Raw genomic sequence first — 17,353 nt, 5'->3', positions numbered from 1 at the left:
CAGAGGATCTTTCCCTCAGAGTACTTCATGTGTCTTTTGAATTAAATAAACTGAAAGGGGACAAGATTATTAGTGACTATAAAAGCATATGCCACATTTAATATGGAATAATTTTGTTGCAGCTTTGATGGCATGAGGATTGGATCTTCCCAGTTTGTAAAGAAAGCATTTTTCTTTATATCAGCTGACATCTCAGGTCTCAGATCATATATATTAGGATCAAATTATTTGAGAAAATTTGGAAAAATCTATTTGTAACTTCAGACTCTTACCATTAGTAAACTTTAAGCAAAAATACCTCATTTTGTTCAGAAAAATTGACAAACTGTGGTCTCACTTTATTGCACAAATGAGTGTATTTCACTTTGGGGTATTTTCCACTTAGTTTTCAAATACTGGTCATTTCTACCTGCTTTAATTTCAAAACTTTTTTCCAAGATTTCCTTCAGTGAGTTACCAAGTCTGTCTGAAATGCCTTTTAACCCTTTCATGTCTGTAACCCAGTAAGAACACACTTTTTTGAATTACTGGAAATATCCATAATAAAACAAAACAGATTGATTAAAAAAAATCAGCGAGAATAAAACTAAGATGCTGTCATAAAATGTCAACTCTGTCATGAACAAAATAAATTTCAGATACACAGAAGTACATTAATATACCAGTGAAGAATGATTTGAGAGTCTGCTATCAGTACAGCCACAACACACAAACCTGGCCTCATACCATAGTAGCAACTCTTGGCATACAATAGTAACAATCACAGTATTCAGCATCAATTAGGTTGGAAAAGACCTCTGAGTCCAACGTATGACCTAATGGCACCTTGTCAACAAAACCATGGCAGTAACTGCCACATCCAGTCCCCACCAGCTCCCTGAGCAGCCCATTCTGATATACAATCACTCATTATGTGAAGAAATTCCTCCTAAGTCCAACGTTAACCTCTCTGGTAGAGCTTAACACTCTGTCCTCTTACTCTACTGTAGGTTGCCTGAGAGAAAAGCCCAACCCTCACCTGGCTACATCTTCTGTCAGGTGGCTGTAGAGGGTGATAAATTCTCCCCTGAGCCTTGTCCTCTCCGGGCTGAACAACCCCAACCTCCTCAGCAGCTTCTCACAGGATTTGTGCTCCAGACCCTTCACCAGCCTTGCTGCCCTTCTCTGGACACTCCAGCACCTCCATCTCCTTCCTGAATTGAGGGGCCCAGAACTGGACACAGCACTTCATTCAGTCCATCTCCCCAGCCTGTCCAGGGCCCTCTGCAGAGCCTCTTACCTTCCAGCAGATGGACACTCCTCCCCAGCTTGGTGGCACTGGCAAATATGCTAATGGTGGATTCAATCCCCTCATTAATAAAAGATATTAATTATAGAGACATGAACACTGAATTTGGGGACCATTCTGGAAATTATAACAGTTATTCCAGCCTGATGAATGTAAGCCCCATTCTTAACAAATTAAAGCTCCAAGGCAAGATGTGCAATTCATGAGACTTTGCTAAAAGCTCCTTAAGAGAGTATCAGTAATATAAAACCAAATTTTAATTATTCATTGTTTTGAAAAGAGAAACATTTTTATTACATCCAGTAAATGTTTTGGCCATAAGTAAATTGTTTGCTTGTTACTACTGTAACAGAGTTCTAAAATGTTGTGTAAATTAGGTAGAACATTGTCAAAGTGGAAAGATCAGAATTTGCATTTACTATAAGAATGGACCACTACATCGGTTGCTAATTACTACATTATTTCAGGTCATCAGCAATAAGGAACTTGGGCTTTTATTTTTAACTTGCCAATTCAAAATCACCTGAGGAAATGAAGAGCCTGTGGAATTAATAAAGAATTACATGATATCAACTGAATTATGAAATATTCAAATAAGCAAGAGAGAGTCTAGGGGCTATTTCTATTCAGAATTGATTAAACACTATCAAACAATAAAGATAATATAGAATGAAAATAAGAAAGAATCCTACCTAAACTTATATTCTGAAAATCTAGACAGCTAAATCAATACTATTTTAACTCCCTGCAGGGCAGATAAAAGATATGATGACAGTTTATATTGCACATACATGTTTGTATTTTACTCACTACACCACACTTGAAAAAGATATCCCTAACAGTTTCCAAATCCTGCTTCAGTATCTATCAGTGCTGAACAAGGAGGGGGATGCACTCCTCTCTCCTCTTTTGGCTCATGTTGCTTTTCATCTTGATTACTGAGCTGAAAAGGCTCTAACTGATGTCAAAAAACAAGTACAAGAAAGTCTTAGGGGAAAAAACTGCTGAAATCATGAGTGCTCATAGGCAGCACAAAATAATTGCACATTCAAAATTAACCTTCTGAATCCTCAGCTAATACTGATCAATATCATGATGTCACAGATTGATGCATTTCTTATAAATATATAGCAAATGTCCCATATTCCATATATACATACACACACATACATATCCCAGTATATTAAATATTCATGAAAAAAACATGTGAAACTTCTAACTACGTAGGAATTATTCTGTATTAATACTCTTATAAGCAATTTAATATTTCAATACTCCTTTGTTCATTAAAAAATCCCCTCTAATGAGTCCTTAGATCACCATCAGCCCCACATTTGGATAATCCCAGCCTGTATTTCTTATATAGAAAGAAAATGTGAAATAAACTCTCAGTTAATGGCCACAACAGCTATTAATATCCTGAACATTGAAAACACATTGAATTTCAACTTACCAGTACTAACACAACTTTCTCCATCCTTACTGAGCTTCCAGCCTTCATAACACGAGCACTTGACAGTATTTTTATGCTGTTCACAAACTTGGCTACACTTCAGGTGCCTGGTACAGTAATCCATAATCTCACAAGTTTTGTTGTCTACACCAAGACTGAATCCTGCAGGGCAGGAGCACACAATTCTTCCTCCAGGAACCACAGAACACTGATGGCTACATCCACCATTGTTAAGAGAACATTCATCTGAAATAGCATGGGAAAAAAAAAATCAGGGCTGCAAGGATTCTCAGTTATATTGTATATTCTTAAAGCCACCAGGTCAACTAAAAAGGCATAAAATGCCTTTAAGAAGCACAAACCAATTTTTACATTTCTAAACCAGATTTCTGTGTTTATTTCTAACATTATCTAGTGTGTAAATATTCATGGCAGCTTTACTGCAACTGTTCAAGATTTTAGCATGGCTCAGTGTCCAGGTGGTGATCTCATGGATTGGTATTGATGCTGTTTAACACCTTTGGGAGGGACATTGGGATTGAGTGCACCCCCACAAGGCTGCTGATGAGACTGAGTTGTGGGGCTGGTGTGGGATGCCGCCCACAAGGACCCTGACAGGCCTGAGACAAACACAAAGTTCAACAAGGCCAAGTGCAAGGAGCTGCATCTGGGTCAGGGCAACCCCAAGCACAAATACAGGCTGGGTGGGAGAATGGATTGAGAGCAGCCCTGAGAAGCACATGGAGTTGGTGAGCACATTGGTTGATCAGAAGCTCGACATGGTCTGGAAATGTTTGCTTGCAGCCCAGAAAACCAACTGTGTCCTGGGCTGCATCAAATTAAGGGTGACTTCAAAGGAAGGAGATTGTCCCTTGAATTCTTATAAGACTCCACCTTGAGTACTACATACAGGGTGGGGCCCCCAATATAAGGAGAACATGGACCTGTTGGAACACATCTAGAAGAAGCCATGGAGATGCTCAGAGCGCTGGAGCACCTCTACTATGGGGATGGGCTGAGAGCTGGGGGTGCTCACCCTGGAAAAGAGAAGGCCCTGGGGAGACCATGGAGCAACTTTCAGTACCTAAAGAAGCTGGAGAGGGACTTTGGACAAGGGCCTGGAACGACAGGACAAGGGGGAACGGCTTCAAAGGGACAGAGGGCAGGGTTAGATTAGATATCAGGAGGAATTTTTGACTGTGAGGGTGGTGATACACTGGCACAGGTTCCCCAGAGAAGCTGCACATGTCCCATCCCTGAAAGTGTCCAAGGCCAGGTTGGGTGAGGCTTTGGGTAACCTGGTCTAGTGGAAGGTGTCCCTGCCCATGGCAGGGGGGCTGGAACTCTGTGATCTTTAAGGTGCCTTCCAATCCAAACCATTCCATGATATGAACTCAAGATTTTGTACTTGGAGAGAATTGAAAACAAGCTTAAGTCCTTTCCTACATACCAATGCCTTTTAACTTGTTTACCTCCAGGGGTCGAAAATGAAACACTTGGTTTTCCCTTAGTTGAAGAAAACTAATACTTCAAGCAAAACTCAGTATGATTTTAATTAAACAAAATCCTCAGATAGGCCATAGGGTGATACAATTGCACTAAGATTAACATGGGAACCTCTCATTCCCACAGGAAGCATTGAAACAGACAATATAAAGAACATCAGAAAAATGTGTCTAAAAGAAGTACCACAAAGATCGCCTTCATCAGATCCATCAGGACAATCTCTTCTCCCATTGCAGAGCTTCTCAGGCTGTAGGCAGATGGAGGTATCATTAGCACAAGGGTATTTTGGTGGTCCACACATATAGCCCTCGCAATTATCCTCATCAGACTGATCCTCACAATCAATATCGCCATCACAAAGCCACGCTTTGCTAATGCATCTCCCTTGGAGAAAAGAGACAATAAACACAGGAAATCAGACTGGAAGCAAACTTTAGGGAAAAAAGCTTCAGTAACAACACAGAGATTTTTTTTCCTTTTTTTGTATTAATTATGCTTTTCTATTAATTGTACTTTCCTCTTTGATGAACAGAAAGAAAGCAACTTACACTCTGAAGCATCATCTGCAACATTGTTGACAATTTAATTTTTCCCAAACTACCAGTCCTAATTATTTCTATGCTGAAGAGATCTGCATATAGGCAGGACACACCCTCATAGTCTGTTAAATATACCAAATGATACTAAAAAGTTTAATTTTTAACTTTTAATTTCTGATTTTCCTAATCTCTTTTCCTTTATCTTCAACAGCCCTGCACTAGAGTAAATTTCAGTCTATGAGTTTCTATCAGCATGGGTTTGAGAAGGAAAAATCCTTCCAGGAGGTATGCACAACAGATTCTCAGATGATGTCAGACAAATGATCAGCTTTTAGACAAAATAACTACAGCAGAGGAAGTATCTTACATGATTCCAGTTTTATCAAAGCAGTGTTCACTTCTCAAAAGGGGGAAAAAAATTCTACCTTTGTGCTGATCACCAGCATTTAGAGATACAAGACAGTCTCTTGACAATAAAAAGGGCTTTTAATCTTAAAAAAACTCAATACAGGTATTAAGTTAGAATCAACAAAGCCAGGGACGTGAAGAGGTGAAAAAGAAACAAGACTGTGAATGCTGCCACCTACATCTGTGTGTGCTCATGTCCCAAACTGTTTTTCAAACCTGGGGCATAACTTACTACTTGTTAGATACAATCAGGATAACACCTGGACTGAACAGAAATATCATGTACTTTATTTTCCAAACAATAAAGATAGAACAGATAGAACCAAGTGTTATGAAGCTCATCTTGAACCTTTTTTAGTTTTTTTGCCTATAGACTGCTTAGGTAGGGAAAATCAAGCTGTAATGGGAAAAAAGGCCCTGGAAATGTTGGATCCATTGACAGCAAGGCTGGCTCAGGGACTGACCAGCAATGCCTCAGACTGGTAACTTCAAGCCTGCAGAGCATGAACTGACCTGACTTTCTGACCCCCTTTCCAGTTTAGCACAGTCTGCCCAATAGGAAATTGAGACTGAGTATGACTTTGAGGGGGTAAGCAAGCAAGTAAGGGTGTAAAATAATCAGCTAGGGTAAAACTCTAATATTGTTACTCCTTTGCCACATCTCAGTGCCAAATCTGCCACAGGCTGTCATTCACTCTGCACCTACTGTGCCAGTTCAGTACCAAACCACCTCAAAAGAGATTCTGTGCTGTTCTCCACACAACAAAGCAACTGTCCCTCACTCCACTATCTGTCATAATATAGTACCAGATTTTAATTTCCTTTGTAGGAAATATTTGCTTAAGATTGGTGCAATGCTTTTCACTTGACTGCATGTGGTGCTAATGTTCTCACAAAATTTTAATGGGATAAAAGCAAAACAAGAAGGCTGAAAAGAAATTCTACAGCACTCACAAGGCAAATGTAACTTTTTTCACCTTTGGTGAAGAAAAGCAAGAAGAAAACCTTCAGGATCATAGTAGTTTCAAACAATGGAATATCCTTTTACCAGTTAAAAATCACCAGGGAAATGTAAACAGGGAGGGGCATCAATTGGACTGAAAAGCTTCCATTTTCTGTGGTGGTCAAAGTCCCAAATATCCACAGACAGATGTGCACAGACACAAGGAGGCAAAATTGTATGTATGGTATGTACACAGTTTATCATTATATGCAATCACAAGTGTTTTCCAGTGTCACAAGTGTCCCTATTTTTTATTCTCTTGAATTATCATTGATTTGATATAGTATTATAAAACAACAGTAGAATAAAAGCTAATGGAAAATACCAAAATCAACTAAACTAACCATCATCCAAAGTAAATTACAGTGGCTTCCAGCAGAGCTCCTAATCTGTTATTTTAATCATTTATATATTCAAATGTTTACAGGGCAAAACAGTTTTCCTGCCTCTCCTACCTTAGTGAGGACATGTTTTATGATGAAAGACTCATCTTTCATTATGATAGATATGGCAGGTTCTTAAGTAGAATATACTTTCAAGGAATTAATCTTTGCCAAAATTCTGAAGAGATGGACTTAATGAAGTATTATGACTGTCTTGAAATCATTACTTAAAATTCACTGAAGTATTTCTTTATTGCCCCTTAGTGAAACTCGTATTTCTGGTTTCCAGGAAGCTTTTTAGTAAAATTCCATTATAAATTAATTGTCTCAATGGATGTATCTGTTCTTTTCCTCATCTCTTTTGCATAACTATAAAGAAATATGCATAACACAGTGAAACAGAAGGTCTGAAGCAACAATTATGTGGGAGAGCCTGATCCAAATGCTTCTCTGACTTTATTTCCTCCAAATATTAGCAAGTACAACAGAATTAAATGTTTATGTACCATTCAGTGTTGGGATACCGAGCCCAGGATTACACATTCAACCTTAGGAAAACTACTTTGATGGAGCATTAATTGCATTCAGTTTTCCCCTTAGAGCTAATTCTTACTGTCAAAAGCTGTGATGCCTTCCCAGCCTATAGAATGGATTCAGTCTTGTTCCCATCAAAATAAAACAATATTTCAGTCTGACACATTTAACAAAGTGCTGTGATGGTCAATGATCTTACTAGTAGAACGTATCTGAGAGTGAGACTGCATCACATTATTTCAAGAACATGGGCATTACCTGGGTTTAAAGCTCTTAAGAGAAAGCAGATATATATTTAATATAATTGATAAATGCCTCCTGAATGAGACAGAAGTAAAAAAAAAAGAAGACAGCTCTTAGCACAGAAAACAATGATACCATGAACTGAGGATAAAAAAAAACAAACAAACCACTATTGGAACAAAATACATAACTTTCTAGTTCTCTTGCTGTGGTGGTTTCTTTTGATTCAAATTTTTAATGTCATCTGAATCCACTCCTTCAGTCAGAAATTTCATCATTACAAAAATCATTATGCCAAAAAAGGATATAAAAGTAGTTGTACAAAATGTAAAGCTCTAAAGATCTAAAAGAATGAGAGGAGACAGAGCAGGCAGGAAACAAGTGGAAGCAACACTGTCAAACCCACCTTATGACTTGATACCCTTTCCACCCACCCTTTGAATTCCTCCATGTGTCCCATTGTTGCATTCTTATTAAATCTTCTCTTTCAAAATTCCTCCCATGCTGTAACTCTTCCCATCAGCCCTTTCCTCCTCATCAACCCTCAGAGAACCTGTAGGGCTCATATGGATGGAAACCTTTCCCTCCAAGCCTTCCCCAGCATCAGTTTCTCTCCATCCTCGGGTCCTTGTCACATCTGGACTGTCACACTCCCCACCCAGACAGTGCTAGTGCTGCTGCCCCCTTCCTCCAAGAGCACTGGGATAATCACCTATTATTTCCTCTGTATACCCTCCTTATTTTTCATTCCAAAGGAATCCTATTTCTTTCCTCATCTTTATTTCCTCCTCCAATATACTATTAAAATCTGAGGGGGAAAAAAGAAGTATAAAATAATAGCCCACAGGGTAGCATTAAAAATGGTAAGATAAGAAACTAACTAGTGCTTGAAAAGTTATAAAAAACTGTATGACCAATAAACATCACAGTTCAGATCTACTGCTTACTGAAATGAAGTATTCAGGGCTCTTTTGCATTTGTCCTCACAGAAGGACTTTATTATGACTGTCAGAGTAATTAGGTGACTTTTAAAGTGAGATTGCACAGATTCTGTTCTTCACCACTACTACCAACTGAAAAGTAGGGAGATGGAATAAAAAGGACAGATTTATGTAGGACATAAAACTGAGCTAAAGTACATGCCTGCAACAATTTTCAGAATCTAAAATGGAAAGTTGGGTCTTACTCTAATTTAAATTAATCTAGTCTAATTTGAAAGAAGTGAAATCTAATTTAAAACCAGAAAATGATTGGCTTGAAGCAGCCCAGCTCCAGTCAATCTCAATCAGGTAGTTGTTATTGCTTCTCATATCCTACTGCGCTGCACAACCTCTAATATGTTTTATCACACATCACCACAAGCAACTGTGTGGTGTTCTTGAAAAAATTAGAAAAGAAATTCTGTAATCTGGTAACTCAAGTTCCCCACAGCATTTTGGCTGATTTTGGTTCCTTCAGCTCAAGAACTGTCCAGGTTGAAAGTTTCAGTGGAACCAAAAAAAATTCTACAGGTGTAAAAACATTAAACAATAATAAAAAAACCATTTAATAGAATCACAGAATCGATTGGGTTGGAAAAGACCTCCGAGATCATCAAAACATGCAAGGGGGGAAATAAAAGTATCTGTTTATTCAACAAATAATGTGGTTAAGGGGACACAAGTCTTGTAATATTCAGTCAGACAACTGTGTAGGAAAACAAAGTTGAGCTCACCACAACTCCCAGCAGAAAAACTGCATTTTTTGCTCAGTGCTGACAAATGCTGTAACATGGCACTTATGCTTTTGACACTCTAACAGAGTAACTGGAGCCAACAAAAACTACAGTCAAGAAGGAGCCTGCAGCTACTCTTTACAGACATAAAATGGAAAAGAAAGAAGCAAAATAGTGAGCAGTGACATCTCAGTTACTGTTCTCACCAGTCTTCACTTCTCTCCAAATGCATTGGGTGTTTCAGCTCCCCCCACACACAAGTCCCACCCAGATCCATCCCCTGCTGTATCAGGAATCCAGATGCCACCACTTGGCAATCTATAATAGAAGAATTAGTCAATCCCTCCTCCTCTATACAATGCTCATAAATGAGGAAGCCAGGCAGAATAATCCACAGAGAGAATTACAATTTCTCTGAAACATGACTATATTTCATAAACCCATCATTGTTCCTTTGTCCTACCACATGGAATTAAACTGAAAAGAAGCTAAAAAAGAATTGCCTTTTCTATTTTCTGCGGTAGTGCATTACCAACAGGCCTTCTCCAGAACAGCAGTTTTGCTCCTTCCAGGACTGATGGAAGGAAAATCATGAAAGAAAAAAGTTATGGATGAAACTGTCACATCTGATTCCTAAAGTGGTGTTTCCACACAACTAACAAGCACAACTGCATCTTCCTCTAAATCAAAGCCACAAACTCTTGAATTTAGCAAATGTTTGATGAAACCAATTGTTTTGCTGCATTTCTATGTGGCAGCCAGAGATGTCATCCTGTAAACTGAGGTACTGCCCTCCTTGCTCATGACTGCAAGCACAGGGGAGGATAAAATGAGGCAATGCAGTCCGGAAGGGAAACTGTGGACTCTGAAAGGTGGTTGTAGTTCTCTGTTGAAAAGACAACTCATTCAAACAGTTGTACTGGAATTAAACACTTGCTATTTGCTTTTATTACTGCAGCTGCACTTGGGAAAATTTTAGCTTACCAACCATCAGAAAGTGTTTTCCACTCTCTGTATCTAGATCATTCAGGATAAGCAAGAAACCAAAGCCCAGACTAGGAAGCAAGATTTTCCAAAAGATAATCAAGCCTAATAACTAAAATCTACACTTCATCTTGTATTCCACACTGCCTCTAACCTAGGTCTCTGTTTTCTATTAACTGAAGTAGTAACACCTTATCTCATTAGCTTTCAAATGCAACTGATGAAAATAAACCTCCTTTATTGAGATTTCACCTTTCTTCCCTCTGATAATTCAGCTTTAGTCACTTGGACTGGTATTACCTTTTCCCCATCTAAGCACCAGGAAAAAGTGCCAAGAACAAGTGGATTTCCAGTGCCAATGTTTCCATCAGTCTATTTCAGAGAACAGACCATGCTATTAGAAGGCAATAATCTATTTTTATTTATTGAAACTATTTCATTTAACAATTATTCTACAGATATTTATGGAAATGGTAAGAAAACAAAAGGAAATGTTTTATTTAGACCAAGTTCATTATTCTATATTTCCTAATCTGGACATGATTTCTACAACTTTAAAATTAAAATAACAGCTAACTGCTTTTGGACAGGGCTCACATAACTAGTCTGAAACATTTATCATGCTTAGCTATAACAAAGGCAATAGAATGGGTTATCCTGTCTTCTAATAATTACAGTTGCCTAATGAATACAATATTACTACTTATTATAGTCTGAATTAACTTTTGCTTTGAAAGTAATTTTAGCCCTAATATTGCATTAAGCTTTGAAACAAACTACAAAAATATTCATTTCATCCTTAAAGGGACTTTCCCTTAAAAAAATGTTCTGTCTAAACATCATTTTGCAAAGTATCCTCACATAATGATTGACACATACTTTTCACATCTTTTCTTGAAGTATAATAAGGACAAAAACTATTTTCAAATTATTTTAAACATTCTCAAAGAATATATTTTTCTTCCAATAGTTCAACCTACCAATGCTGCAGTTCTAATTCTTTGAAGTCTTCTAGCTAATTACTTTATACCCCTTTATTTAACTTACTTCTAGGGCCAAAGATGGACAATAAAAGAAAATACCCAGACTTTGGAGTACTATTAAATGCTACATTTAAATGTTTGGCTTGATTTACTATTATAGAGAATAGTTGCAACTTTCATCTCAGAACTCACCCATTTTATATTGTAAATCAGAAAACAGGTTAGGGAATGTAAATGAATATTCTTTCATAGCATGAATACAATTATCAACCTCACCTCAGTAGTATCAAATATTTAAAGAGTAGTCAAAGAGTAGATATGTGATCAAAACATAAACAGACACACACACACACTGAGCAGAGTAAAACACCTCTGCAAGCACATACCTGTACTACTGCAGGAGAACTTTGTTTTTTCATCACACACTCGAATAGTTCCATTACAGCCCTTTTCATCACTCCCATCTTCACAGTCCTTTTCTCCATCACAGCGCCACACCTCAGGAACACAGCTCCCCTCAGGACTGCACTGAAATTCCCTCCCATTGCACCTTCCAGGAGAGGGAGTTTCTTAGAGAAATAAGAATTACATTGAAGAATTTGCTCATGTGAGTTTTTTTTTCCATTCCAAGTCTACACTGGCTTGGAATCCAACTGCGTAACCAAAGCTAAAAATCAGTCCCCAAGTACAACATTCAAACCTCACTATTCTGCTCTAACTCATCATTCCAACAGAAGATTCAGACAAGCCTTTTTTTATTCTGCTCACTCCCTTCACTCCTCCCCTCCACAGCAAGCTTAAAGTAAGTACCAATTTTTAGTTATTTTGGTTTTGTTTTTTTTTTTTCACAGCTGTCAGACAGGAATGTGTTTTGAGAAGTAAGGACGACCAAGGCCGCTCAAGTTTTCCTCATCTTCATTAAGCCCTGCCTTTGATCCTCAAAGTCCATTCCCTCCTCCCCCCCTTCATCCACCAAGGTCCATTTCCCAGTTCCAAAACATGAGGAGCCACATCTGTGCTCTGCCAAGGCCCCAACCCCAGCCTGACCTGTGCTATTACAGCTGAGCTGGAGCTGCTCCAAATTCCACAGCAAGGAACTTGAGTTCACTGCACCTATGGAATCACTGATGACTGTTTCAGAGCATAATTACTATGTGATTAATTATTCACCACATACATACTTGTCTCAGTATTTTCAATTTTACCCTTGCTTTCCTTTGCCCAAACTATTACCATTGCATTTCTATTATGTAATAACACACTAACAACATCAACATGTACTTTAAAGTAATGACATGCTTATACATTCCTGTTTGTATCAAAAAGCATTATTTGAATAAATTCTTGGAACAACATTTATAAATATACATTGTATTGTACTTAAGATTGCCTTGGATTTTTTTCTAAATAGTTTACATTCTTGCAGTCTATTGTAGAAGAGCAAGGCTTTAATCTTCAAGATGGACATCAACAGGGCTATAAGTGGTTGTTTCATTCCAGATCAATTAAAATAAAACCAAGTTTTGAAAATATATAAAAATTAAGGACTTTACTCATTCTGGCATTCTGCTAATTCATCTATTTGTATGAAGTCTGCAACTAGATTGAGAATATAAACTCATGAAAAAGAATCAATAACATTGTGTACAATTACTTTGTTGCAAAAAAATCATTATGAGAAAGATATAAAAGATATTCCACTCATTCTGATCTGATTATTCTTCACCCTTTGCTACAAGCATCCTTCCCTTCTCTCTCCATCCCAATAAATACAATGTATGGCATATGAATAGGCTGTAGTTTGTTAAAATGCTTTGATCTAAAAAAAAAAAAAACAACAAACAAACCAAACACAAACTCAAAAACTCAGATCACATAAAAATGAGACTATTACTGTTCCACTGTATTAAAAAAATCAGAAAATATCAATAATAACTTAAAGAATGCTCTTAGTGTCTCTTCTCCTAGCCAGCATGCACCTCTGTAATAAGACCAACATTATCAACAGCATAATTCAGTAAAACTGTAAAATTTATCTCAGTGTAACAGCCATTCTGTTTTCAAATGCATTCTTCTTCCATGATACACTTCTGTGTTATCATATTGCACTTGACATATTTCCAACTCCAACATCTACCAAGGTTAAAAGCATCATCTCTTTTTCCACTGACTGAAGACAGGTCCTTAGGATTTATAACAAGTGCTCTATGTCTTTGTAAGTATTAAAATGTGGGGGGAAAAAATAAAATCTAACCTTCCCTGCTGCAGTTTGTTTTGGTTTCATCACTGAAGTCTCCACAGTCATTGTCACCATCGCAGGCCCAGTGACTCGGGATACATCGCCCATTCTGGCATCGGAACTGGTCGGCAGCACAGGAGTGAACACAGCCCAGCTCATCACTGCCATCCCCACAGTCATCATCTGCAAATAGGAATATTTTAAAATAGTTTAAAAGATAAAGTCTGAATAAAAGATGCGAGAAGGGAAAAATATTTCCAAAAGGGCAAACAAAAAAAAAGCAGTAAATAAAGTGGAACGTTTACCATCCACAGGCACATGGTCAAATCCTTTCTAATGCAAGTAATACCTTAAATCTTATTTTCCAACAACACTCAGCTCTGTCATTTGGGATAGTTTAACCCCTTACACTTATTCAGTCACAACCACCAGCAAACATGAGAAGACTGTACATGTTCTTAATTTCTTTAGTTGTGTGTAACTACACAGGTTCCCAAACTCAGTGGGTTTACTTTATTCTCTGTGATTCATTAAGACACAAAGAGCTTTATACAAACCAAATGAAAACCTGATGGCAGAATTTCTTTTCAAGAGTTGTTGTTTCCACGTATTTGCAACAGTGCAAGGTGGAGAAAGCACATAAATAAGCCTGGAATGCAGTTTCTCATTACTCTAATGTTGTAGCCATTACAACAATCTTAAGGCAATTTCTGTAATTTGATCAGGGTCATGAAGGGAGGAAAAAGATAAATGTGTCAGGTAAGCTCTAAAGGATCTCCTTGCACAGAATTTCAGGCCACACACTGTGATAATTTGGGGAATTTGTCCATTTACAGCTATGAATTCCTGTTGGACTCATAAAATTACAGAAGCATCAAATGCTTTGGTGGATGAAGAACCAACCCAATGTTATTAGAACTGGCATGACATCACTGCCACACCACAAGCTCCAAGACTCAGCTGAACAGCTGCCATTCAAGCAAATACTTTTTTATAGACAAAAGAAATACATTGTAAAGTCTTCTGAGCCTTCACTCTTGGGGGATGCAGTTTATTTAATTGAACTTGTCCACAAACAATAAAAAGTCAGATATATTGGTCACTGGAATTATTTTGTTTTTTAAACCAGAAGATACTTTCATAAGCAATAGTTTGACTTTTTAATAATGAAATATCACACTCCATCCCCCATAATGTACTATGTGTAACTACTACCATGCCCAATGCCTCATTCCTTGTATGAAGCTTCAATATTGCTGCTTTCTAGGTCAGGTCAGTAATTTGAAAATGCTCTTATTTATTCTCTGGCCACTTACAAGCCAAACTGGGAGTAACAGTCTCAGAAAAAGAGGAGCAATATTTATGTAATATCCATCATATTCATTCAGATATGGAACACTTGATACTTGCCTGAATCACAGAGCCATTTGCTGCTAATGCATCTTCCATTTCTGCATATAAATTGAGTTAGTGGCTCACATGTTGGGAATTCTGTGGAAGTGTTCAAAAAGCAATAAAAACTACTTAATGTGCATCCTTTTCAGTAACATTCTTCTGCCTTCCTATATGCATAGGTCACAAAAGAGTGTTGTATCAAACATTTGCACCTGCCAGATACTTATTCTGGAGAGGAGAAAAAGGTGAGACACCGAAAAGGGAGGCTAAAAAACTTCAAACTGTAAATACTAGTCCAAATCCCATCCTTGCTAAACATGGACCATTGAAATGCATTATTTGTACCCCATAACATGCTCCTATATTCCCATCAGACCAGAACCAGCTTTGCCACTAAGCATGTTAATATTTATGAATAATTATAGCTTGACAACTAATACAAACCGTATTTTCAATGGTTTTACTTATATAAAAGAGTTCCCCAATTGCAATAGCACTGTCAGTAAAAGACAGGAAATGGAAGAATGAGAAAGTTAAGTACCAAGCAACAGAACAATCAAAAAATAATGTTGCTCTACACTGACATAATAAAATCCAAAATTAAAATGTCAGTATTTACAAGCAATTCCTCCAAGCATTCCAGTAAAGCAGTAGAAATCCAAGACAATTAAAAAGGAACAATCTTTATTACAAGATACTTTTTTTACAATTTTCTAATATGTGTCTGCATAGAATTACTTAAATATAGTCTGAATTTTTCCTGTTTTCTTCCAAAACCCATGACATAGGTAGGTATGTGCATTTGTATCATTAACCTGTTAGTTTGGAAGATACAAGATCTACTTTACAAATTCTGACAATTCATAAAAAACAACCTCACTTGATTCAAAAGGAATAAGGAGGAGCCTAAATTCTCTATAGAGACCATCAAGGGAAGACAAGACAAACCAAAACCATCAAGGGAAGACAAGACAAACTAAAGATGAGAATGTGGAAAATCTGCCTGAACTGCTACTGCTACTTAAAGTCCTTTACTGAAGGACTTCATGTTGGAAGTTCCTAAACAATAGATCAGAAATGCAACAGAAAAAATATCCAGAATGGACAGTTTTTCTAAATTTTTTAGATCATGCCACATAAATGTCAGATTTTTTTACTGAAGCTTAGGGAAAAATTTGGCTTGAAGAGTCACACAATAGAGCCCTATACCAAACCAGCTGAAACCAGCTGCATCAAACAGTAAATTTAGAGATCACTGGACCTAAGTGACTATCCTGCTTAGGAACAGTGTGGGAAGAAAAGCTACTACTGATGACAACACTCCTAGAAAGTTTTGGAGTTGGTCTTTACTTATTTATTTATTTTTAATAAAAGAAACATCTGTTTTCCTTGGGGGAACACATTACAGTGACAACAAAAGTCTGTTCTGAGACAAATAATGGAAACGATGGCACTGTTCAGCTACAATAGTACTTAGCTACAATATAAGTCTTCAAGCAAAGCTGAAAACAATTTTTAATTTTCTCTTAAAAGTTCAATAATTTTCCCCGAAATTTAAATCATATATTAAATGCAATTTCCCTCTTTTCCATACATGAATGTCTCCATGACTTCCTTTTCATCTTTATCTGTCTACTCGAGACAAGCTAAAATGAAACATGTAATTTTTGACACATTTGTACAACCACAGCACTTGAGGATAAAGAAACAAGATTCTAAACCATGAAACATGTGTAAAGTTTGGCTAAACAGAGAAACAGACCGTAAAATAAATCCTGATTAAATGATCTGAAGAAATACTCCAGATTAGCTGAGAGGATACTAAACACATGGGAAGGAATTACAAGGATGCCATTAACTTGTGCATTCCTCACTAGTGTGAGAACAGCCAGTCAGATAAACTGTTCTAGCAGTGAGTGCCAAAGCTGTACCATCACACAGAGTGTTATAATGGTAGAGATTCCAAATTTCAGGTCCACTGGGATCATTTATCCTACCTCTGTACACAACTGAACTGGCCTGAAGCATGGCATTAGAAGTCTACCTTAATAATATTACCATTTTTCCTCAAATAATGATGCCATTTTATGCCCAATCTCTGAAGCTGTTCAAGGGCAGGTTGGATGGGGCTCTGAGCAACCTGGTCTAGTGGAAGGTGCCCCTGCCCATTGCAGGGGGGTTGGAACAAAATGGTCTTTAAGGTCCTTTCCAACTCAAACCATTCTATCATTCTGTATTTGCAGACAGCTCATTGACCCTTGTGCTCTCAGACTCAGCAGTTACCTGTGCCCTGCCAAACAAATGACTATTAAACCCCTTAATTGTTTGGGAGCAGCTGATTAGAGAGAGCCCACCTCTCTGCATTATCTCTGCAAAGCAGCAATCAGCACAGCTGCTGATAGTCTCATAATATAATCAAGAAATACTATTTTTTTCTGCAAAATACAACTTCAAAGTATCCTTCTGTTCAGACTTGAAACAGGCTGATTTTATTGGCATCTTGAATATGCTGAGGGAGCCCATGTGAAGGGGTATGTGGCAGAGATAAAGAATAATTTTTGAGGGTGAGACTATTTGATAATGGGCTGTAAATTAGAAAAAGTGTTTAGCTGATTGATCTGCATATTTGGTATTGTAGTTAAGAACTCATTAATAAAAAATTCTGCCTCTGTTTTAGTTTA

The 17,353-nt window shown here is 37.5% G+C and overlaps 1 protein-coding gene across 1 annotated transcript in view; it reads right to left on the bottom strand.

Moving 5' to 3' along the window:
* The window catches only part of LRP1B (LDL receptor related protein 1B), a 312,472-nt gene that overhangs the window by 200,255 nt on the left and 94,864 nt on the right, over nt 1-17,353 (bottom strand). Inside the window, exons 16-20 of the mRNA XM_071562122.1 lie at nt 14,688-14,768; nt 13,293-13,460; nt 11,425-11,607; nt 4,431-4,631; nt 2,742-2,987 (exon numbers count right to left, since the gene is read on the bottom strand). Of these exons, the coding sequence (XP_071418223.1) occupies nt 2,742-2,987; nt 4,431-4,631; nt 11,425-11,607; nt 13,293-13,460; nt 14,688-14,768 (879 nt within the window). The remainder of the gene's footprint in view (nt 1-2,741; nt 2,988-4,430; nt 4,632-11,424; nt 11,608-13,292; nt 13,461-14,687; nt 14,769-17,353) is intronic.

The sequence above is a fragment of the Pithys albifrons genome, chromosome 8, assembly GCF_047495875.1.
Source record: "Pithys albifrons albifrons isolate INPA30051 chromosome 8, PitAlb_v1, whole genome shotgun sequence".
Classification (NCBI taxonomy): Eukaryota; Metazoa; Chordata; class Aves; order Passeriformes; family Thamnophilidae; genus Pithys; species Pithys albifrons.
Note: the sequence above shows the minus strand (reverse complement) of the source record. Positions and strands in the feature narration are given on the sequence as shown.